This window comes from Bemisia tabaci, chromosome 4 (assembly GCF_918797505.1).
Source record: "Bemisia tabaci chromosome 4, PGI_BMITA_v3".
Taxonomy (NCBI): Eukaryota; Metazoa; Arthropoda; class Insecta; order Hemiptera; family Aleyrodidae; genus Bemisia; species Bemisia tabaci.
Window position 1 is genome coordinate 19,134,378 of NC_092796.1, and position 23,579 is coordinate 19,157,956.

Genomic DNA, 23,579 nt, shown 5'->3' on the forward strand with positions numbered 1-23,579 from the left:
CGCCGGACTCGCTAGAGGGACAAAACGAACAAAGCGTTTCCTGTTTTCTAGTCTAAGTCATGTCTTAAAGTCCAATTCTTCATAGTAAGTCATCTACTCTGCATTTCTTTTATGATGATGTGATACTGTGTTAAGCACTGCTAAGCCTCCTTTAGTAATATTGGTAGCAAAATTTGGCCAAGAAAAGAAGCTGTTTAAGGAATACCAACATGCATACGGCCCAATGTCAGTGGCGTTGCGTGCTTTGCGATATATCGATTGATCGGTCATTTAAATCGATGGAAAGTATCGATAAACAGAGTGCTCGTAGCGGACACCTTAATAATCGATTATTTACCACAGCTTCAAATGGGGAAATATCGATGGATCGAAAAGCACGCCACGCTACTGCCCGATGTGAAATGAATCCGACTCGATGTTAGAGAATTGCAGTGTGTTTTTGAAAGTACCATTGTAGAACGGTGATGTATAATTTACATAGATGCAAATACCGAGGGATACCTTCCTGTGGAGAGGAGTAGTTTAATCGTCAAAATTGTTTGGCAAATTCAATACTAATCCATCAGAAGAGCATTTTCCACCGCAAGTCTTAATTTTAATATTTTATTAACAACTGTCTGTTTCTTTTTCGTTGGAAAACTAATCGTTCAGATGTATTGCGAGGCTATTTCCTGTTATGATAAACTTGATTCCTATTTAGAATGTAGTGAAAACTGAACTGACGAGTATTACTTAGGCTTCTAAAAAATTTGGTGATTTTTCTAAATGCAGCGGATTTTATCTATAATACTACGGTACTGGGGATCTTGAAGTGTCACTCAACTTGAGCGGGAAAATCAATTTTTTTCAAAAAGTAAAATAGATTCAAAGCAAAATTCTTGCGTATATACAAGTGACAGAATCAGATTTACTTTGAAAATCGTCGTGCATAATTTCAATGATACCTCGCTCGAGCACCCGAGTTCGATTATATTATGACGCCTGGAGGTAAACAATGTTTATCTCTATTGCAAAAAAAAAAATCCAATTATTTTATATCATTTTTCTTTTTTTCAAAAAAACCAACCAAGATAACTCCTTGGAATTCTTCTGCAAATATTGAAGAAGCAACAACAAAAATGTAAAAACCTTGTAATACTTTTTTTTTTTAAAAAAAAAGCATATAAATACATCTCACATGCGTGGAATTTCGCATTGTTGCAATCGGAGACTTGCGTTTTCTGATTTTCAGGCACAAATATCTTTGTTCTCTTCATCCTGATCTTATCTTGCACCAAGTGCAATGTTAACTACACTGGAAAAAAAAAAAAAAAAAAACACATTGGATCTAGAGTCCAGACTCTTAAAAACATCGACAAGAAAAAATACTCTTGATTCAATCAGATTTAAGCTTAAATCAAGAACCAAGCCTCTTAATTTTAGCGAATTTCCGTTTGATTTAAGCTTAAATCTTATTGAATCAAGAGTCCTTTTTCTTGTCAATGTTTTCAAGAGTCTGGACTCAAGATCCTACGTGTTTTTTTTCCAGTGTAATCACCTTACACACGTTGACGTCATATAAATATTGCTAAAGTCGTGGTGGCGTGGCGGTTAGTTACGGTTTTGGGAAGGATCTTGATTCATAGTACAGGAAGGATCACACGGTAAGAAAGAAACAACTATGTGTAAAAATGCAGTGTATTTGTGCAGAAATAAATAAGTTAGTATTAACACTTAGGTACTCGTATTCGTATATATTTGATCAGCAAGGAACCCTCCGGGAGTTTTCGGATGTGAATTTTCAGACGAAATCCATGGACGATTGCGATTGTACGCAAGCAATTTTTAAAAAAATGAACACAAAAACAAGCCGTGAGAGGAATGTCAACTAAAACTTATTCTAGATGTTTCAAAGTTTCGAGGAATAGTTTGTGACTTATAAACGTCTCATTGTCAGTTTCAGTTTTGTGGCGCATCACTCCGTGTGCACTGAAAGTACTTGAAGTTAAGGTAAAGTCGTTGAGTTCTCACGTAACGTCGTTAATATCATCAGTTCGTAGCCCGTCTGCTCAATTAGTCCTTGCGGGGTTTAGTGCACTCTGGTTTTAAGTCGAGTCGTAAAAAGTCCAAAGTCTACGTAATTTAGTAGAATGTCTAATGAGTAACTCAACTTTACATCATTTAAGATGAATTAAAAACGTAAGATTATGGTCAGTTTGTGGCAAATATGACCCGGGGAGGGGAAAGAGTCTGGCGTTACCTATGCCAATGTCATAGGTATTATGTCAGTGCATTGATCAATACTTGACGATCATTGAATCATGATTGACTCAAAACAAACTCTCTTCGAAATAGTCTCAAAATAAATTCTGGAATTGAAAAAAAAAATTGTTAAAAGTTATTTTTGAAGTTGTGTGTTTACATCTATTTTCCATGTGTTCATCTAAGAGGTCAAGTTAAATAAATAAAGTTACATCAAGTTACGTCAGTCTTGATAGTTAGTGTTCACTCTGTTTTCGTTCATAACTCCCTCAGTTTATTAAATAACTTACAAAATAAGTTCATAATCTCGAAAATGTTGCATAATGTGTAAGTTAGAATTTTGTAACAAGTAGTAGTCCTCATGAGTTGCGTAATGTGGTCTTGTTATTGTCTTTGAGGTCATTTTTCATACCCTGTGTTAAAATAGTATTATTGACCGTCAATTTTCATACTTAGTCCATTGGGAAACAGTGACTCATACATTTTTATCTTCAAAAGTTGTATTAGTTCATTGTAGAATTGTCATTAGTAATAAGTCTGTGAGGATAAACCTGTAATTTATGACAGGTGGTTAGCTAATGTTATCAGTTTGTAGCCAGTAACGAAATAAAAGCAGTTGCGTTATTGCAATATTGAACAAATTATCAAAATATGCTTTTGCATATCCGCTCGAACCTGAACATGCATGCACAAGTCGTGAATGGGTCTCGTCTCATTTGTTAGGTGTACGTAAAATGTTGAAAATCGTTGTAAAGTTCATTGGTAAGTGATAAAACATTTTCTCCTGTGACGGAGGTAAATATTGCAAGTAAGAGAACTCAAAAGACGAGTGGCAGTTAGGAGTTTGTCAATAGTTTCAGAAATATGTGTACATGAAACCTAGTGTCTTGTACGATACATTGTTAAAGTACCATGGAAAGAGCACAGGGCCAGTCAAGAGTTAGGGTTATGTCAAACTCAATTTGAGTGTTTTTTTTTTGGAAGTATTAGCCACAAAAGAAAATTATAATTAATAAAAGAGGTCAGTAATTGGCAACGATAGTATTTGTCAGTGGGGTCAGATGGTACGTCGGATGAACATTTATTCAATTTGTATGTTGGCTGAAACTTTCTCTCAATTCGTCATTTTTTTATTATGAAAAAGTAAAGGGGGCTGTCATCTACGCCCTCAATGTTGCGTCAATTTTATGTTTTTTGGCGACTGTCCCGTCTGTTTTTTGTCTCCCGTAAGTCTCCCGTCTCCTAGTTAAAAATATGTTTTACCTAATATCAGTCATTCTACTCAAATTATGGTGATTCACCGTACAGTAAGATAAATAAATAAATAAATACATACAATGATTAATGTAAATTTAAATGCCTAAGTACGCACAGGAGGCATTGAGCAATGAAAACTAGGAAATAATCAAGAATAAAGACTTGATGAATATCAAGAGGATAAATAAAGACGCATCTTAATAAATTAATAATTCAGATTGCTTGATATGCAAGCTTATGGATTTATATTTTTGGCACTTCTGTAATATCATAAACACACCCACATGGCGTTTCTAAGTTTGATTTAAATTAAGATATTATCGACGACTGATTTTGTTAAAAAATACGCTGGAATCAGTAATGTGGTCATTTGTACTGATGTAGTGTCAATTTAGAGTGAAATAATGTAAGGGTGGCGTTTTGTAAAGTCATGAAGTGAAGTTATTGGCAGATGCGTCGAGTTTGTCGAATTTTTCAAACGTACCTATGCTGGATCGATATCAACTGTCCACGTTTAGTCGTATGGATAGTTCGTCAAAGTAAGTGAGGTAAAATGAGTCAAGTCAGTTTGAGGTAGGTAAATTTTAATTTATTGATCATTGTCAGTCAAACGTATAAGATGTATTCTTCCTTTCTAAGGAGAACAAAATTGTTCATATGAGTCCGGTCATAATAAAAAAGTTGTTCAAGTGGTAGAATCTTAATGAATTAACACAACTTAAATCTAAACAAAATCAAGTATCAACAAAAATGCAGTTTCTATTTTTCGTCGTTTTTTACAAATTACCACAGGATACAAGAAAGGGACATTGACTTTTATCAATGCCCTTTCTTCACTTGAGGGATGTAATTCTTAACATTAATCGAATCAGGAGTGGTTAGTATGTACAAAGTACGTCGTCAAAAGTAAGTCAGTCAGTCAATCGTCAAAGTAACAGTGGACTAGGTTAACAACTTATTTAATAATACTGCAAGTCACTTAGAAAGTAAATCTACATTAATCTATCATTTATTAATTCGTTTATCTTTGGTATGTCTCTTTTTTTAAAAAAAGAATAGAAGAATTCTGATTCATTATTCACAGTTGTGCATGATAAGATTCCTGATTTAGTTCTTGCATAAAATACCACATGGGGTACATAGTTACTAAAAGTATTGCAACAAGTAGGTATGGTTCAATCTCCAATATGAGATCATGTGTTGAAGATTTTCTGAGCAAATTTGAAAAGATAGATTTTCATAACAACTTTAAACATTTGAACTAATTTTATCATTAATTTTCTAATTTATCGATGCTGAAATTTTAGATGAAAGCTTTTCGCTAGCTAAGGAATGACTAATTAAAGTGGTTTTACTTCTACAGGCTGTGAATAATGGCCTCATCGGTTTTATCCAATTTGGCAATTCTATGAGCATTACATCACGAACATTCAGTTTTTTCTTAAAGATATTTACAACCATATAAAAAATTTGAGCTGAAAATTGAACATTGAACTTAATGTGAAATCAATCATAGTAACAATAAATTATTTAATAAATTAGGTAAATTAATAATAAATAGGCAAATGAATAAATAAATAAATTAAAAACGTTATTACTAGTTGTTTGACCGTATGAACATTATGTACAGAGGAGTCGTTTTAAATCAGTTGAATGATGGTGAATGTGATCTGCAACAAAAAAATCGAATACATTTTGTTAGATATTTTCGAAACGAACTATATTAAAGCAGATCATGACGCGCATAGAGAGGACTATTTCAAACGGGTGGAAATCAATGAATTCGTTGAAAGAGAAAGAAAAACAGAAAAAAATCCGATAGTAATATCTTTATTCAAACTTTTGAAGTTTTGCGTTTGCACCTAAGCATAACTTTTCAAAGCAAGGAGAAATTAATTGGAGCAGAAAGATTCCGGAATTTCAAAGATATTCCGGCCGAAAATTCAACAGTTCAACTTTTTTGAACTGTATACTTTTGCTAATGTCCATCCAGAGCATCAGCGTTAAATTCACACGGGCCAGTTTTGCCTTTTAATTTCAACTCATGAATAAAAAAGTGTTTTACAAATATCAGTAAAATCCCCAATGAAAAGGGAAGTGGCGAATGGAGTGTGTTAGCTTGCAAAATGTGGAACGAACTATCCATAAGCGGGGACCGGCGAGATCGCAACCAGGATTCTGGGCATAACATTTGTTCCGAGTGATTAGAAAAGAGAAACTCGATATCAGGAAGTGATGTCGTAAAGCACCACGAAAACTGCTACTTGAAAGTTCGTTGCGGTAGCCAGGACTAAATCAAAGTATTTGCGCGGTCAGAGCGTGGGGCATGGGGGCATATAAAAGACGTCGAGTGTGAAAAGAACTCGTAAAATTTCGAAATTTAATGACCGCGGCCCCTCCTCGGAGTAACTATGATCAACGTGCTGGCATTATTACTAGTGTGCGAGTACACGGGTTTATGGCTGATGGCCGGGCTCTTCGGACGAAAGCGCGTAACTCTTTTCTTCACGTGAGCCTCGCTGGGCAACTAGTGATATGGACGATAGGGCTCATCATAAACAATTAGCCGCTTCCTTTGGCAGCAAAGCAAAGACGTGGCGGACGAATCGAGCGTCCTTTAATCTGTGTGACGCTCTCACCGACGAAATTAGGCCACTTGTGCGCTTTGTGCCTCACTAACCGTGCTATCTGATTTTTCGTCCTGTTTTTCGCAAAGGCAAAACTAAAATTCCGAAATTTTAAAATCTTAAAATCCAAGAAGTGGTCATAAGGGGTCACTATACACTGGAAAAAAAGACACATTGGATCTAGAGTCTAGATTCTTAAAACCATCGACAAGAAAAAATACTCTTGATTCAATCAGATTTAAGCTTAAATCAGCCTCTTAATTTGAGCGGATTTCCTTTTGATTTAAGTTTAAATCTGCTTGAATCAAGAGTCCTTTTTCTTGTTAATGTTTTCAAGAGTCTGAACTCTAGATCCAATGTGGTTTTTTTCCAGCAGTGTAAAATTGTCGAAACGGAAAAATGTTTAACACTATTTTGTATCGTTGGACAATGAAAGGGCTGAAAAAACCTATCCTGATCACCTCCATTTTGCATCATTTCTCTCTCCTGGCAATGTAACGTTACCCTCTTGACATACTTCTAGGACTCATCAAAGTGCAGTGGAGATTCTGCAAGTTGGCAACATTGCTTTTTCTCCATTTAAAGAATCGATTTCGGTTCACCAAGAATCGACTCTTTTACATACTTTTAAATGTATGAAAATCAGTGTTGCTAATTTTCAAGAATCTCCTCTGTCAAAGTGTAGTTATGCTCTTTACTCAGTCGAGCGACAAATCGACGGAATGTTTAAAGTAAGAGGATGGGAAAACAGGACCCGGTGTAAATGTCAAAACTGACATTCAGCCGTTCAAGATGGATAATCCGTATAGCTTTTAAATGCTCGACACAACTCAAGCATCATCTTCAAAGAAAGTTAAATGGTACCGCCTACGATAAATTTTTTAATCGCCTAATATAATATTTGCGTTACCCATTGAAATTACTTAAATGGCAAATGATAAGCTTCGGAAGCGCTTTTTCTGTGGATCAGGTAATAAATTGCCAGGTTCCTATACTGCCGTGGTTAGAAAAAACGCCGTTTGAATACTCAAGAGTTGCCAAATTTCCACGAATAAAACACGTAGTTTTGAGAAATGTTATGCATATTTTTCCTTGAAAATGTCAGATGTTTCAGATTAAATTGCAAACAAAATTAAATGAAAATTTTAAGGAGAAAAATTCACTTTTTTTCAGTAGATTCGCTTTTTATTGAAGGAAATATGGCAAAGCCTAAATACCCATGCGGCTCTCTTCCTAAGCACGACAGTGTATCAGTGATACGTATCTTCTCTATAGGGTTTAAATCCTATTGAGCTTTCTAAAGGTCGCCTCGAAGGTGGAAAATTCAAACAAAAAAGAGACATGGGCGGAGGAGGGGGGAGGGCAGCAAGAAGCCGGTTTTGAATAGCCTTAAAGTCGTATTGAGTGGTATAGAACAATGTCGATTGATTCGAAGATGCTGCCGCGAAGACTATTGTGTGCTAAGCGTCGGCTAGATATCTGATGAAGAGTGAAAGATAGGTGACTAATAACCCCTGGGACCAGACCAGGGAGCGCCAGACGAACTTGACCCGCCTTGACCTACATTGTGCCTCACTCTCGACTTGACGCCGCCGGGCTCAGCTCTGAGTAATTGAAATCGAATTGAGCCAAGAAACAGGTTGCTCGTGAGCCTGTGTGAGTGTTGGCTCCCCAATCAAATGTAAGTGAAACCACTTGCTACGGTACCACGAACCCTCGGAGATAAAGTATTGTCAGGGCCTCGCATGGCCTATTAGAGTGATACTAACGGGTTGGACAAGGAAACTTTGGTGATAAAACCCTAAAAATAGATGTTACATGAAAAACATGCGTAAGTACATTTCATTGAAAAAAAGAGGGATTTCACGTTTTCTTATGAGCAACATTTCTTATTTTCTTATAGTAGTGACTGATAATATTCACAAATGCCGCTTTTTTGGGGATGGCGGGGGTGTCTCACCAAGGGTGGTGTCAAAAATGAGTTCGCTCATCCCCAATCAATCCGAGCCTGAAACCCACCCCACAGCGAGGGAAGAGAGAAACGAATGCCACGCAATTTAATCAAACTGAGTTATTTACTAAACAGATTTTGGCCGAGCAGTCCATGTAGTGGCATTATTTGGCAAAGAAAGGAAATACCCCTAAAAGGATAAAAAGATATTTTTGAGAGTCTCTCAGTGAGGGATTCTGAAGAGGATTGGAAATTTTTCATGAAAATCAACTCCCAAGGGCTCTTAAAAATTACCAAGTCTGGCAATTTACGCAAATTTAAATAGCAAATGCATTTAATTTTAAAACAGGAGTCCGTTCTACAGATCATGGACAATTATTTAAATGAGAAATTAAAGAAGAAAGTATACATAAACTCCTCTCACTCTCGCACTTAACTGGGCGTGCGTGATTGTTGAACATGCGGTATAAACTTTTTAATGAAATAAAAAGTTTCGATGGCTATGACTGTAAGAACGTATGATTTCCAAGGAAAAACTCATGAAACGAATCCAAAACTATTGTTCCTTGCGAGAGGAGTGGCTATTTACTCAGGGAGCGAGTCGTTTGGAACTGATACTTATCAATTAATTAAAAACTTTTCCTACTTTCAATGCAGGCTCAGCCTAATTAATTGTGGTCGTTTGCAATTAGTTCCAAAGTTGGAACACCATTTTACCGTGTTCTGTCTAGTGGACACTGTCACTTTTCCAAGTGGGGATTCCGACTACCGAAACCATCTTCATAATTTTCATGGGTTGTTGAAAATACAGAATTCACGTACTTAAAATCCCAAACTCTGCGTTTAGCTAAATAAAAGATAGCGTTTAGCCTGCATGATTGAACATCGTTTAGTTGAGATGATCGTTGTTGGACCGAGTTCATCAGAAAGGAACCAACCCACATTAAGTTGGAACTGAGAAAAAAGGTTTCAAGTTTTATTCCTGTATAAGGCTCCATGTAAAAAATAAACTTCAACCCCTTTTTTCACAAAAATTTTTTTGTTCTTGGACTTTCAATTTTTGGCAAGAGAAAATATACAGCTAGTGAAACTCAAAACATTCTTAACTCAATTTTTTCGAATATGTGGGTTGGTTGCTTTCTGATTAACGCGGCCCATATGTATCCTGCGCTTTTCTCTTTACAACTGGACACCGTTTATACGGTTGAGTACACTGATTATAATTTCGGAACTGAATAACAATTTTAGAATTTCGAAAAAAATCACGAAAAAACTAGTTTGCCGACAAAGCTTTCACTCGGACAGAGGCCGAAGCTAATCCGCACCCAAGATTGGGAATAAATAAAACTTGACCCCCAGTCCCGAATTTTTTGCTCATCATTGAGCATGCGGTCGCATAAATCAAAATCATTTAAGGAAACACACCGGGCCGCGATCCGAAATCGATGAGAAAAAAAGAGAAAGTACGGGCGAGCGGAATTCAAATTCTCTCTAATTCTCATCTTCGAGTGTGTCCGATTCCGGGACTCGGAGAAGCGGAGATTAATCTATTTCTTCCTAGGGTCCCCGTATTTAAATCGCCGGGTCGAAAAAGGAGGGCAAGCCTTGTTTTCGGAGTGACTCAATTAATAACTCGAGGGGTCGGTCACAGAATTTGGCCGGGGGCCCGATAGAGCCGACCGATTAGACGCATTCGGAAGAGCCAGCGGCCGAACTGGTCAAACCAGTCGCGCCAACCTTAAACTCTCTCGAAAAAGAAAAAAAGAAGCTGACAGCTGCAATTTTATTTCCGAGAGGTTATGGATAACGCCCGGGACCCGAACATACCTCCGTTCCGTATCGATGTCCATTTTGTAGGTCAAGCTGTGCCCATTCATTTTTTTCTCCTTTTTTCAAGGGCCGGGGCATTCCGGATAGCGCGGGCCGCCGCTGCCAAGGTGATTAAAAACCGCCGCGTTTTCGTGCGGGAAATTATGTAAAGGAGCTGAGTTTTGTTGTGGTCCGGCGCGGCCGGCGCACGGTGGATCCAGTCAATACGGACAAAATCTGGAAACTTTTGAAAGCTTATTTTTTCGAAAATATGAGACAAAAAAGGTTAGGAGTCATTCCATTGGTTTTTACGTGAAATTTCCATTAAGAAACACCCTTTGAAACTTAATTTGTGACGGAATAAACCTAAAAACTTGAAATTTTGGCCAAAAATTGAATGTTCGGCCTCTTCTAGTGGGGTCGAGTCAATATGAAAAAAATCTGGAAACTTTTCAAAGCTTTTTTTTCAAAATTGAGAGACATATAAGGTTAAGAGTCGTTCAATTGGTTTTTTTGTGAAATTTCCATTGAGAAACACCCTTTGAAACTGAATTTGCGACAAAGTGAACGTAAAAACTTGAAATTTTAGCCAAAAATTGAATGTCCGAGGCCTCTTCGACTAGTTCGTTCTACTGTGCGGCGGTGGCGGCGGCGGGCGACCGAGACCTTTTCCTTAATCCGGTTCTTTTAAGGCGAACACCGCTCCCGGCGGGATCTCGGGGCCTCTCGCCGAGCGCTGGGCACGGTGCCCCCCGAGCATAACCTCAAATTACCGAGTCTCGAGCTTGACACGCTTTTATTTTTATCATTTTTACGCCCAGTGTCATGTTCCCGGCCCCGGCACTCTCTGGCCGGGGCCCCGTCCCGACTTGACACGATGTTTCGTTCTTTGCCCAAGTCCCTGGATCCGCCTTTGAATTATACTGGCCTCTTTGTCCGCGCCGACCGGCCACAACTTCCAGCACCGTGGGGAGCTACTTGACTCTCCCGTCATATTCCCTCACCTGATTCCCAAGCACATGTAAATACAAGTGCGATATCAAGATAAAAAGCTGGTACCGGACGATACCCAACGAGTAGGTCTCTACTCGTTCCACAAAACCGAAAGGATGCATTTGATGTCAAGCCTTGATTTCACATGTTTCATTGAGAAACACTGGGCACTAAATGGAACGATGGATACATGTGTAGATTTTAACGATTTCTAGAGCTGGTTGCACTGAGTTTTTAAATTTACTGAGATGGAACAGGATTGAGAACAATATTAATTTGAAGCATTGGCCCAAGAATTTAGAGTATAGCGATTTGAAAGACATGTTAAATGGTTATGATAAAATTATTAAAACCAAACGAGTAATATCAAAAGTACAATAGAATACATAAGAGAAATTATAAAATGATTCAATATCGTTAAATTCCATTGGAAGTAATGACAGTGACGAACGACGATGTTGCTTCGTGTATTCTAATGATGTTGAATCATTTCATTATTTCTCAAGTGTATTTCACTGTCCTTTTGATATTACTCGTTAGGTTTTAATATTTGTAATATTTTAGTTTAAGCATGTTCATTTTATTTGCTATCACTAATGATGGGCTTTGCCCGAAAGATGCCTTTGGTGCAAACTAATTAAAATATATTTATAATATGCGAGGTAAGGCTAAGCCGTTTTTCTTGATCAAAAATTAATTGATTACGTACGCTTGTGACGTCACCACCAACGCAGTCTATATCGCATGTGTGAGCTTTCGAGCGGTCGGAGTTTTCTATCGGGAGTTTGGACTGACCGACTGACAAACAGTCGGAGCCGTCGGATTAAGAGGTGTCGTTTACTCACTTCTCGTGAGAGGTAAGTAAGATCGTAAGAGCCGAGCCCGCGCACGCCGAGCATCAGCTGTCGGAGCGAGTGAGAAATGGACAGAGCCGCATTCGCTACGCGCACCATTGTTCGCCATTTACGGCGCCATCCACGTTTGACCGCGCAAAAACTTACTAGCGCCACCCGCTCCATAGCCGTCGCTTACAGTCGGAAATCAAGAGTTTCCCAGGAGGCAGACCACTCCGCTCCAAACAGGTGACCTCCTATCGCTATCGATTGTCTCGACATGTAAATATAAACAAAAGAACTTAATCGGCCCGAAACATTAACAGAGAAACAACTTAAAACGGGACTAAGACCGCAATAATAAAAAGAAACACATAAAATAAAATAAGAAACCCGGGACGTTTCGCAGGGATCACACCCGCATTTTCAACTGCAAAACAAGAGACATTGAAAGAAAGGACACTATGAGCCTCACCGTTGTTATTGTGAGACTGATAGTGCAACCAAAATAAACGAACAAGTGCAGGCTGACAACGGTGAGGCTCATAGTGTCCTTTCTTTTAATTTTCTTGTTTTGCCGGTTGAAAATGCAGGTGTGATCCCTGCGAAACGTCCCAGGTTTCTTATTTTATTCTATGTGCTCCTTTTTATTATTTGCGGTCTTAGTCCCGTTTTAAGTTGTTTCTCATGTAATCATAGCCTCAAAAGTCAATTTAGAAATCTGAAGGAATGGTTCTTTTGTGAAGTGTGATTGATGTGTTCGCTTTTGATTCATGTATTAAAATTATTTAACATTTAAGTAAAATATTAATTGCTGATTTTATTAAGTGTTGAACCAAAACCATATATCCCTTCAGTGTAAAGCGTTATTGACGTAAAATCAGTCAGTACACGAGACAAGCCTAGACGTTAAGAGGGAAACTTGAGAGCCGTTGTTCTTCTTAGCATGGGAATGAGGTTAAACCGGCTGGATCTTGGCGAACGCCCAAAAAGCTTGCACATCAATGGATCTCGAGTGCTCAGACACCTTTAGTTATGTTCGACCACGCAAAAGACAAGCACTCGTAAAAGTCGACAGCGTGGGGTCCAGCGGCGAGGCGCGAGTGATCGATAATCGATATTTCCAAATTAGAAGCTATGGTAAAATATCGATTATTTAGGTGTTCGTTGCAAACACTCTGTTTATCGATCATTTTTCACAGGATCAAATGGCAGATCAATCGATGAATCGTCGCGCCACTGGTGATGTCTACCTGGATCGAGTGGAACAGATGAAGGGAACCGAATTTTTTCGAAAACTAGGGGCCAGCTTATTGTAGGATTTATTATTAACCCTCATCATTCATCATCAGGCAAATTTTATTTGATTTTTTTTTCTCAGCACGTTCCTCTCAAATATCATCAGCTAGAAAATAGGGTTTCATCCGAATTTAAGATTTACCTCACTCGAGTACATTGCTTAGCTTGTTAGTGTGCTAATATTTTCCCTGCGGGCTGGTTGTTGAAATTGATAGACAAAGCTATAGACAAATAAGTCAAAAAAAAATGAAGGAATCCTTTTGGTGGAAGCGAGTGGTTGCAATGGACAAAAGAGGCACGTAATAGACTAACTAACTAACTGCAACTCACGAGAGACCCTTTAGTTAGTCCATCATTTTCTCTTTGAGTCTATAAGAACCACCCAAATTAACCAATACGATCGCTCCATACTCCCTATGCCTTCTTTGTCCATCGTTTTGCCTACTAATTTCAACAATCAGCCCGCTGGACGTTTTTAAATCACTCGAAACTGTCTTAATTGTAAACTGAGCCCTTAGACTACTGTTTTCTAACCGTATGGTTAAACCATCGTTTTCTCCCTTAGTCAACAGGAACCACCCCCATTTCAACCAATAGGATCGCTCCATACTCACTGGAAAAAAAAACACATTGGATCTAGAGTCCAGACTCTTGAAAACATTGACAGGAAAAAGGACTCTTGATTCAAGCAGATTTAAGCTTAAATCAAAAGGAAATCCGCTCAAATTAAGAGGCTGGATTCTTGATTGAAGCTCAAATCCGATTGAATCAAGAGTATTTTTTCTTGTCGATGTTTTTAAGAGTCCGGACTCTAGATCCAATGTGTTTTTTTCCAGTGCTCCCCATGTCTTCTTTCTCTATAGCTTTGTCTGTCAATTTCTACAATCAGCCCGTAGAGGAGACTTGCGGCTGATTGCGGAGGAGAGGCGAAGGAAGCCGACTAACTGCGGAGTGAAAAATCGTCTTGGGCAGAGCCGCCAGCGCGGCAACTCAGGGACTTACGGGCCGCGCTGCTGCTCCGCATCTCCATATCTCCATATAGGGGGAACCTGTCGGCTCCGTTAAAAAACGTTTAAGGAGACTTTAATGCGCGATTAGAAACGTAGCCGTGCTTTCACTCCACTCGCGGTAGGCAAGCCTGTTTTCGCAGACAGAGAGATTTATCTCCGGCCGATGTACTTACGATGTACGAGATCCAGATGCATCTTTACGCGCCCCACCCCTTTCCCCGTTTTGTCTGCCGCGGATCGGAACGTCTGCTAACCATCTGCGTGAACTTGTACCTGTTGTCTGACCGGCATTTCCGATCGCGGATCTCCGAATTGAAAAGGCAACGACAGGCCTCCTGACACTAATGTCCAACTTCGCCACTCGTCACCGACTTATTTACTTTCATCTGCTTTTTCTTTTCGTCTGATTCATTCAGGGGCTGTTTCGTTCGAAGAAAGTGTTTATTGACTTCGAATTCGCAAGGATTTGATTTAAAAACTATTGGCTTCAAATTAAAAGAAGAATATTAAATGCAACACACTTCAAGGAGGAAAATAATGTTTTCTAAGTGTAGCTGTGAGTACAATTTGATTGCGCTATAGATACCGAATAAACCAAACGCAAGGGCGAGTCAGCTAGTATAGAGACGCTATGAGAAGCGGCAATGGCTTCCATTTCTCAAAGGAGGGATTTTCTTGAATTATTTAGGTGAGTGGTCAAATGAAATGAATAAGAGGTTGATTGAAAGTTCATCAAAGTAATGAGCATAGAAAGCCTTAATGTTTGATTGAATTTCATAAGCTCATCAAAATAAGTATTTAAAAAGATGATGAGATTTCCAAAAAGAGTTATATTTTTAGAGTTGATATTGATTTTGATCTCCGCATAATATAATCTGAATACTATACTATGACACTTTTTTCATTGACCAACCCAGTTTAATGACCTCCTTAAATTGATTACTATAAATTACAATTTTCAATACTTTAAAGACTATTCATTTTACGCTGGAACGCTAATGCGTCTCATAAAACACAGCATGAAGCAATTTCAATGATATAATCAGGTCCTTTTTGGATTACGTGTCGAATACTTTAAAAAGTCATTGTGCGAAGTTATTGTAATTTATTATATGTAAATCCGTAAAGTTGTTTACATATATCTAGACGGACGATGCATATTAGTGGAGAAATAGTATACCAGCAGAAATGGCTTCTTCTTTCAGACTTAATTGAACTTAAAAATGCGTGCGGCCGAATTTTATTTTTACAGATTCAACTTGGTCATGAAAAAACAAGGATCTGGAGAAAATGAAATGATCATCAAAAGCAACAAAGTAGGCATGATTTGCCATCATCTCACGTCCGAAAACTATAGAATATTCTTCGGTTAAATTTTGAGTCTTACAACACGGCGAAGTCGGTACATCGGCAACATGCTAGAACTACCCGCGCAGACGCGTAAAATCGGTTGAGTCAACGGGCTAGCCATTGAAAGTTGTTCAGAGCTGAACCAGATTTCTTACTTGTCCTTTTCTCGGGGACAGCGAAGCCCTTTCCCCTCCCCGCTCACGCCTCACTCGCCAACAACTACTCCCGGTTGGCCGGCCGACAATTACCTCTTTCACTTAGACTTAATACAACTTAGCCTGGCTTAATTGCCACCAGGTTTCTTTTGCACGCTTACTTCCGGTATCCGTGTGGTGGCGAGCGTGGAAGAAAGTTATTTTTTTTTCTTTTTTCTCGTTTTTTTCTTAACAACCGGTTGCCCTCGTAAATTTTACCAAACAACCCACCCCGTAGTGTGAACAGAGGTTGCACTTCAGGATCCGCAGTGAAAGGAGAAGAGGCCACTTTTATGAAAGGCTGCGGATGTTCTAAGATTGGCTCAAATAGGAATGCTACTCCGAAAGTGAAAATGATGCATACACCTCTACTATTTTACAAGTTTTATGCGGGGCGAAATTGACTCTCAGTAATACATTAGATAGAAAATCAAGTTTGAGTTGGAACTTTAAACCAACCTTTGAGTAAGAATTGAAATATTCTTTTTCATAAGTGTGATGCCAAATTTCTTTCGGAGAGGATGAAATATCGAGGGAGCGGGGAAGAGTATCGAAAAAAGTTTAAATTAAGTTACTTCAAGCTAAATCTGGAGTTTTTAGTCACGTGACAGCGTAGGAATGTTTAGTAACAAACAAAAATTGCTGCACAATCGATATGAAAAAGTTGATATTTTAGATTTTCATGGTCATTTTTGTTCATTTTTCACTTACGAGAAGCTTTTAATGGAACGCATTAGCATTTTTAAATAATCTAACGATAAGTAATTTTCATTGAGGTCCATTCATCTTTTACATATACGAATGAAATATTTATAGGTTGTTATTAATGTGGCGTATCAGGTAGCGTAATGCAGTTTTTGTACAGGCTCAAGCCGGTGAAAAGGCAAGAGGAGGCCCCTTCAATTTTTGTGCAAGCAACACGGGAAACACAACGGAAAAGCACACATACGAGTTCACTTTTATTTTGACGGATCTTGAGAGTTGGACGAGAGCTCGTTCATTTGGTGTGCCGGGCGAAAAGAGAGCATTATGGGGTAATTATCCTCTGACGGGATACATAGAGGCCACGGTTGTCAGATTGTGTGGGAATATCCGTGCGTTGGGCGCACAAAATAATGGGCGGGAAAAATTTCATTGCACCATATCGCGGGCCTGGCAGAAACGTTTCTCACCTTTCAGACTTCCCAAACCCTCGAGATAGGTCCGGATACGTGGGAAACGGCTCAGCTTTGCCGGAGAAATCACATACAGTACGACGTACGATGTGGGTCAATTGCTTTCTCATAAAAGCAGGAGTCATCAATATTTTTGAAGATTATTGGCTAATAGTGGGAATATAGCTTGCGCGATTTATCCTGATCTTTCTCTGGTTGGTAAATCCTTAGCACAGACCTTTATCTCTTACCAAAACGAGATCAAAGTATGCTAAGTTTTAATGAATCATCATTCTCATGTTAGAAAAACACTTAATGTCAAAAAATGGCAGACGGTGGCCCAAGGTATTATCCCTAAGGGAGCAAACCTGTCAAAAATTTTCACGGAATTTACCGCCGATGACCATCGGTCTCCGTACAATAAATAAGAATACTTGTACTAATAGAAATCTCAGTCAAGCCCATTAATGTTATACATGTTCCAACCGACTTGAAAAACCTAATTCAAAATGAACGAACTGCATTCACGAAATTTTAAAATTTTGCTTATTTTCTTTGATTTCAGTCCAAAAGTCATGGGGCAATAAATACAAAGATTGCCTTCAAAAGCAAATGCATGAGGTTACTGGAAGACGGATGACCAGGAAAAATACTAAAAATACAAAGGGGCTCGAGAGAAAGTTAAGTGCCGGAGGGGCCGTAGGTGAAATTGCGCAATTGATTTTAATTTATGTTCTGCTCGACAAGTTAAAGCTCCCCACAGAACAAGAGCAGAACTGAAAGCAACAATTGCACACGTAGTTGGTAGTAATAATTCTTATGTTGATTAAGCAACGAATGTTGGAAAGTTTTTGCTCAGTTTTTCTTGCAGCAAGTTTCGACTCACGGCTCGTCTAATTAGTCGTGTGATCACAACCATAAAGTCAAAGATTACATCACAGAGTTTTGAACTGGTTTTGAGTGTATGGAATAGTATGATTCTGCACGTACCGCGATTATGGTTATCTTTCTAATAAACACTATTTAAGTGCAGAGAAATTAAGACAGCATTGGGGGAAGCAGGTTAACAAACAAATCAAGAAAAATGAGTTTAACTCATGCATGTGGCAAATGAGAAAACTTCGAAGAAAGTTAATTTTGAAATAAAACTAGATCTAATTCTTTCCTCGCGACTCCTCATTAGTTGTTGGCAATAAGAAATTTTGCCAAATTCCTCTAAGAAAACATCAAATTTTGAAGAAAGTTATCAATACTTTTCCCCGAAATTCTCAGACGCTTTAGATCAAATTTCGGACGAAATGCTCTTGAACAGCGGAGCAGAAATATTCATAAATCTTCCTAAAAATTCGTTGCTATTCGAAGGAAATTTGGCAACACCTGATGGCTCATACGGCCCACAGTGGATCGAGGCAATAAGAGAGGTGGGACAACATTTGGAAACTTTAAACGCTTATAACACTCTTTATACCAAACGTTGAAGTTCTAAAAGTTGTTCTATTGGTTTCCTCGTGGAATTTTCTTTGAGAGGTACCCCTTGAAATTTAAAATGTGATGAAATAAACATTAAATTTTGCAGTCTTAGTCAAATGTTTCATGTCCGACCTCTGTCATTGACTCGATCCACTGTGCGGCGTTCTTTCTTAGAACGGCAGTACTAATCTGCCGTGCTAAGGAAGAACGCCGTACGAACATTTGAGAGTTACCCAATTTCATTTGTTAAAATGTTTATTTCTGAGAAAACGTTATGAGATTACTTTTCACGTTGCAAAATTTATTAGGAACTTTACCGCGAAACGGTTGGCAGGAACAAAATTATGTGAAAAGTGAAAGAGAAAGGAATTTGAGAATGTGCCAGGAAATTCGTGTGTTACAAAGGAAATTTGGCAACGTCTGAAGGTTCATACGGCGTTTGTGTCCATAGCACGGCAGTAATGTTTGGCAGTAAATGGTCGGCTAAGATAAAATATGTTGGCATACTGGGCACTTACGTGGTTTTTATTTGGCGTGCTCTTATCTCCTCCTGACTTGCTTCTGTCCGCTGTAGGCGAGGGTGTGTGCAACGTTATTGGAGTAGGAGCCGTGGGCGTCGCTGTGGGCGCCGTAGCTGTCCCATCCGCCGCTCGAGCTGGGGGCCCAGCCGTGTCCGTGGTGTTCCTCAACGTGGTGGGGCACGTGGTGTTGGGACAGGAGCTTCCTGATGGCGATGAACCCGGAGATGGCCAGCGAGACGAGGGAGGCGAGGATGGCTTTCTTGGCGATCAGGGCAATGACGAAGTAAGCGAGAACAGCGAAAGCTGAAAGCTTCAGTTTCAATCCGATGAGCAGGGGCACCAGAGCTTTCATCAACTTCTTCTTCTTGCCTCGGCCTGCCAACAGAAAACGGAGTGGCTCAGTACCGAGCGCATGGAAGAAAAGTTTTCGATCGGAGCTACCCGAGACAAAGGCTCGATCGAGCATATCAAATGGTTTGGCGAGTCACTGTCACATGACGCGCCGAGCGATGGTTTCAGGTCGCTCAGGTTTTCACTTCAGGTTACTGGAGTGTTTCGTTACTTGTACCAAAGGTAGACTGAGCTTAGTGAAGAATATTCGTGCATGTACATCACAATTTTTTCAATATCGGAAAACTGTCTCTAGTCGTTGAAAGAGCCGACGCTCTTTTCAACTTTTAATGTGTATGAAATGTCTCAGTTGTCAAATTAAAATTAAGCGGTAAGATGAATGATTTAATAGCACTGACGATCATACTTTCTTACAGGAATATATTGCGAAGCACTCATCTAATTTCCGAAAAATACTCAATCTACTTATTGAATATAGTATCAGGCAATTTCAGATTTTACTCTATCAGCGCTCTTGAATACAAATGTATAAGTGTTAAGGACACCAAAACATTCTCATCTTCAGATTTCAAAACAAAACATCATCAGAAATCATTGATGACTTTAATTTCGGCTGGTATTTACCAGAATCAACTTAAGTACTTATATCTTGCCAAATTTCCTCTTATGTTTTATTTTTCACGGAGAAACTAAGCAACATTTAGCTTTAAAATTCAGTTAATTTATTCTTCATAAACTAAATAAAATTCAAAGGAAACATCGAGGCATTATGTGTCTCAATATTTTGTGAAAAAGTAGACACAGGAGAAAATTTCGTGAAGTAAAATGCAGTAAAGCTGATTCTGGTTAACTGTACCAAAATTCAAGGCAAAAAATATTTGAACCTGATTGCCGGAGCCAAATGCTCTGTTGGGTCATAAGAGCAATTATTCAATCTGAATACCCATACCATTCATCTCTTTTATTCAGTCAGAGATTATGAGAAAAAAAGAGACAAAAAATTTGAAATCTTACATACGATAGCCTATCTCACCCCTCAACATGGCGTAAATCTTCTAAGCGACAAATATTTTATGTTTTTTTTTTATATTTTTTATGTTTTTTAAACGGCCACATCATTCGCGTTTAATTGTCTCCACTCAACATAAATCAGCCTTATTAGCCGGCAAAAAAAGCCAGAATCCGAAAGCAATTAATTGATGGAGACAAGGCTCGGCGCGACGCGACGCGACGCGAGGTGTCAAAATAGAAAGCAGGATCATATGCACCATCACAAAACTTGAGTCATCACTTGAGCGAGGCATTTTTATTGAGAGAACGTGAACTCTGTCGGAGTGGCATACATTTTGCCTCTCAATTAATTAAAAAACAAGCAAATTACTCGGACGCGCCAGCGATGCGGCCGGAATCCGTCGAGCATTCGCGCTACCTGCTGAGCCTCCTTTTCATCTCTCCTCTTTCATATGCTTATGAGAGTCTTGCGGCTTGCCGAATCTTCGCCGAGGAATTGTCTCCAACAATCATCGATCGGAATAGCTCCTCGAATGACAATGCGGCCCATCGAAAGCAGAAGTGCTTTCATTCGAATGACGAATCTGAACAGGGAGGGGGGATTGCCTTCCCCTCCGCGCCCGACAGTTAAATAAGTAGGGAATGGCCAGTCATGCAAGAGGACAAAAAAGCATTGAAAATATAGCTCTTTTCGGGCCAATTAAAGCTCTTAAAACAGCTTGTTTCAATTAGGAGTTCACTACTAAGTTTTCGGGAAAAAACAAAGTCCAAGAAACTTTTTCCCAGCTCCGGGATATTGCGCTGGGATCTCGACAAAATTCTTAATGGCAGATCTAGCCATTTGAAAAGTGATAGTGAGCCCAAGTTTGAGGGTCGTCTTCATAGTCCTCCTTTTAAACGACCCTTTTTACGAAAAGGCTTTAACTATATGGTTTACATGGTGACTTTAAGAGGTTTAAGTAATCATGAAAAGGACAACAAATCTCGAGTATTCAACAGCATAACTTCGGAAGCAGATTCTTACAAGGGATTACAATGATTTACCTTAAAAAATTCTAATTACAAAATACACAATTTTGCGCATTTTGAGTAAGTAGGGATCCAAAATTTGTAGAATCTAAAGTAGGTATATTGTCTTTTGAAGTAAATCATCGCAATCCCTTGTAGAGATCTAAATCCAAAGTCGAACTAATAAATGTTACCAAAGTTCCATAAAAAGTGTCCTTTTTATGATGCTGCGTTAAAGGTCTACTTCAATCTTCCTTAATTACAATGTAAACCATGAGGGGCTTCCTTATGAAAATAACTATGAATATGGTTTTAAATGTGCCATTAGTTTCTTTAAACATGTTAGGTGCGTTTGTGGATCATCCCCGAAAAATGGTCCCTTTTCTAAAATGTGGCTCACTTTTTAGCAGAGTGGCTTTCACATGACCCACGATGTTTTTAAAAGCACCTGGAAAAAAATACATATGGATCTAGAGTCCAGACTCTTGAAAAAATTGACAAGAAAAAATACTCTTGATTCAATCAGATATTTGCTTGAATCAAAACGAAATCCGCTTAAATTAAGAGGCTTGGTTCTTGATTTAAGCTAGAATCCGATTGAATCAAGAGTACTTTTTCTTGTCGATGTTTTTAAGAGTCTGGACTCAAGATCCAATGTGTTTTTTTCCAGTGTGAGCCAGGAATTGTGGTTTCTCGTGGAAAAATGAAGTCAAATTGAGACGTTTTGTCAAGGCGGATTGGACGCGAGACTGCGATGCAGAAGAGTTTCAATCGATCGGTTCCTCAGCGTGGATTGTGGGCCAATCAGGCGGCCGGAGATAGCACGCGAGGGAATCGTGACAGCCGAAGAGCGCGAGTAGCCGATCTTCACCAACAACAGTCAAACTTAACGTTGAGGTCTCCTGATTGATTCATCGGTGGCGCAGCTGATTGACAGCTTGATCGACTCGAGACTGCTCTTCCATTTATTAGAGGCAGTCATAGGGTCAAGGTTGAACATTTCAGAACCATGCCTTGTTTCACGCTCGTATATTTTATTTGGAAAGTAAGATGCTGCACTTTTAATTTAAACTGCACCACGATATTTAATTTAAATTGCACCACGATATTTAGTGTAGACCCATCAGTTGCCCCCATAATAAGAGAGGCAAGATATTATAGATGTGAAAATAATAGATTATAGTATTTCGACATTTCAATTTCAGAAATACACATAATTTCAATCGGAAGAATGATATTCAACCTGTTTCACACAACCAAAGGCAAATAAAATCAATGTTTAGGTCAAATATTGCAAGCTAATATGTTTAAAATGTTCAGTCAACTTGATTTAGAGGTAGATAATAGACTTTCTTGATATTGAATAAATGTTTACCTTCCAAAAGGTCTTGCAGGTACAAGGCACCAATTTACCGAATGATAGGTACACAGCATTTCAGATAAACTAATTGTATCCTGGTTGTATTATGGTTTAGTTGAAGAGGCAAATAATAACCTCATTTATCTATTCGAATAACTCACTTATTTTTCAATATTTTTGAAAAGTAATGTTCCGTACAAGACCTGTGTTCAAATCGCTCAACATTCAAATTTAAAAAAAGTTTGTTGAGCTAGTTAAAAGCGCACGTGTCCAGACTTTGAGGAAACGTTTTCATTTTTAAATCGACACTCTGTAAAAACAAGAATCTCTCTACATCGATAGATTGGGAAACACTCATGCGGCTTCTTAAAAAGTTACTTTTCTGGAGAAATGTCTGTGACTTTCGATTGAAAAATAGTCAGGACTTACAGGGTCTTGAGTTGGGTTAAAAACGTAGTTTTTGCATATGAAATGCGTTTACTAGGATGAAAAGGTTGGATGGAGATAAATATGATAATAAGAATGGCTCACCCTCTTCGATGAATTCGGTAACTTTGGTTTTCATTTCAGAAGGTACACTTTCGTAGATGCTTCGGGCGGTTTCACTGACTTGGTTGACGAAGGGGTTGAGGTTCCAGTGGAGGCTTCTCTGCTGCAGGAAGTTAGCCGCGTTGGTAAGGGTGAAAGACTCGAGGGCATTTTCGCGGGCCTCAGAGTCCTTGGCGGAAACGATCTCGCTCTCAGACTCGTCGAAGAGAGCACGCTCCTTCTTAGCCGACTTCTCGTCGACATCATTCTTGATCAAACTTAATCCACCGAACAATTCGATGTTATCTTGACTAAAGAAGGACCTAACGTTTCTGTACAACTTGAACTGGATGCAGGATATCGAATCCTTGTCTAAGCAGTCGTCTATACTGTCGGCTTTGCTGGGGATGGGGTCGGCGCGGCAGCTGACGAAGGCCAGAGCGCCCAAAAGCACTAATTTCGTAAACATTTTGAACTAGAAATAAAATAAACACTCGAGCTGAAGCGGATGAGACGCGTACTATGAACAATCACACATTTATTGGCACTAGATATGTACACCACAAAAAACACGAAATGAATGGCCGATCCTCGGCTGGCCCCTTCTTTTTA

General features: G+C 38.9%; 1 protein-coding gene across 1 annotated transcript; it reads right to left on the reverse strand.

The window, feature by feature from the left end:
• Positions 1 to 4,065: 4,065 nt before the first annotated feature.
• LOC109030176 (uncharacterized) lies at positions 4,066 to 23,579 on the reverse strand. The gene is made up of 3 exons (XM_019041008.2): positions 22,971 to 23,579; positions 18,707 to 19,084; positions 4,066 to 5,168 (listed from the first exon to the last, which is right to left on the reverse strand). Exons 1-2 carry the CDS (start codon positions 23,434 to 23,436, stop codon positions 18,729 to 18,731), a joined length of 822 nt encoding a protein of 273 aa, XP_018896553.1. The 5' UTR covers positions 23,437 to 23,579; the 3' UTR covers positions 4,066 to 5,168; positions 18,707 to 18,728.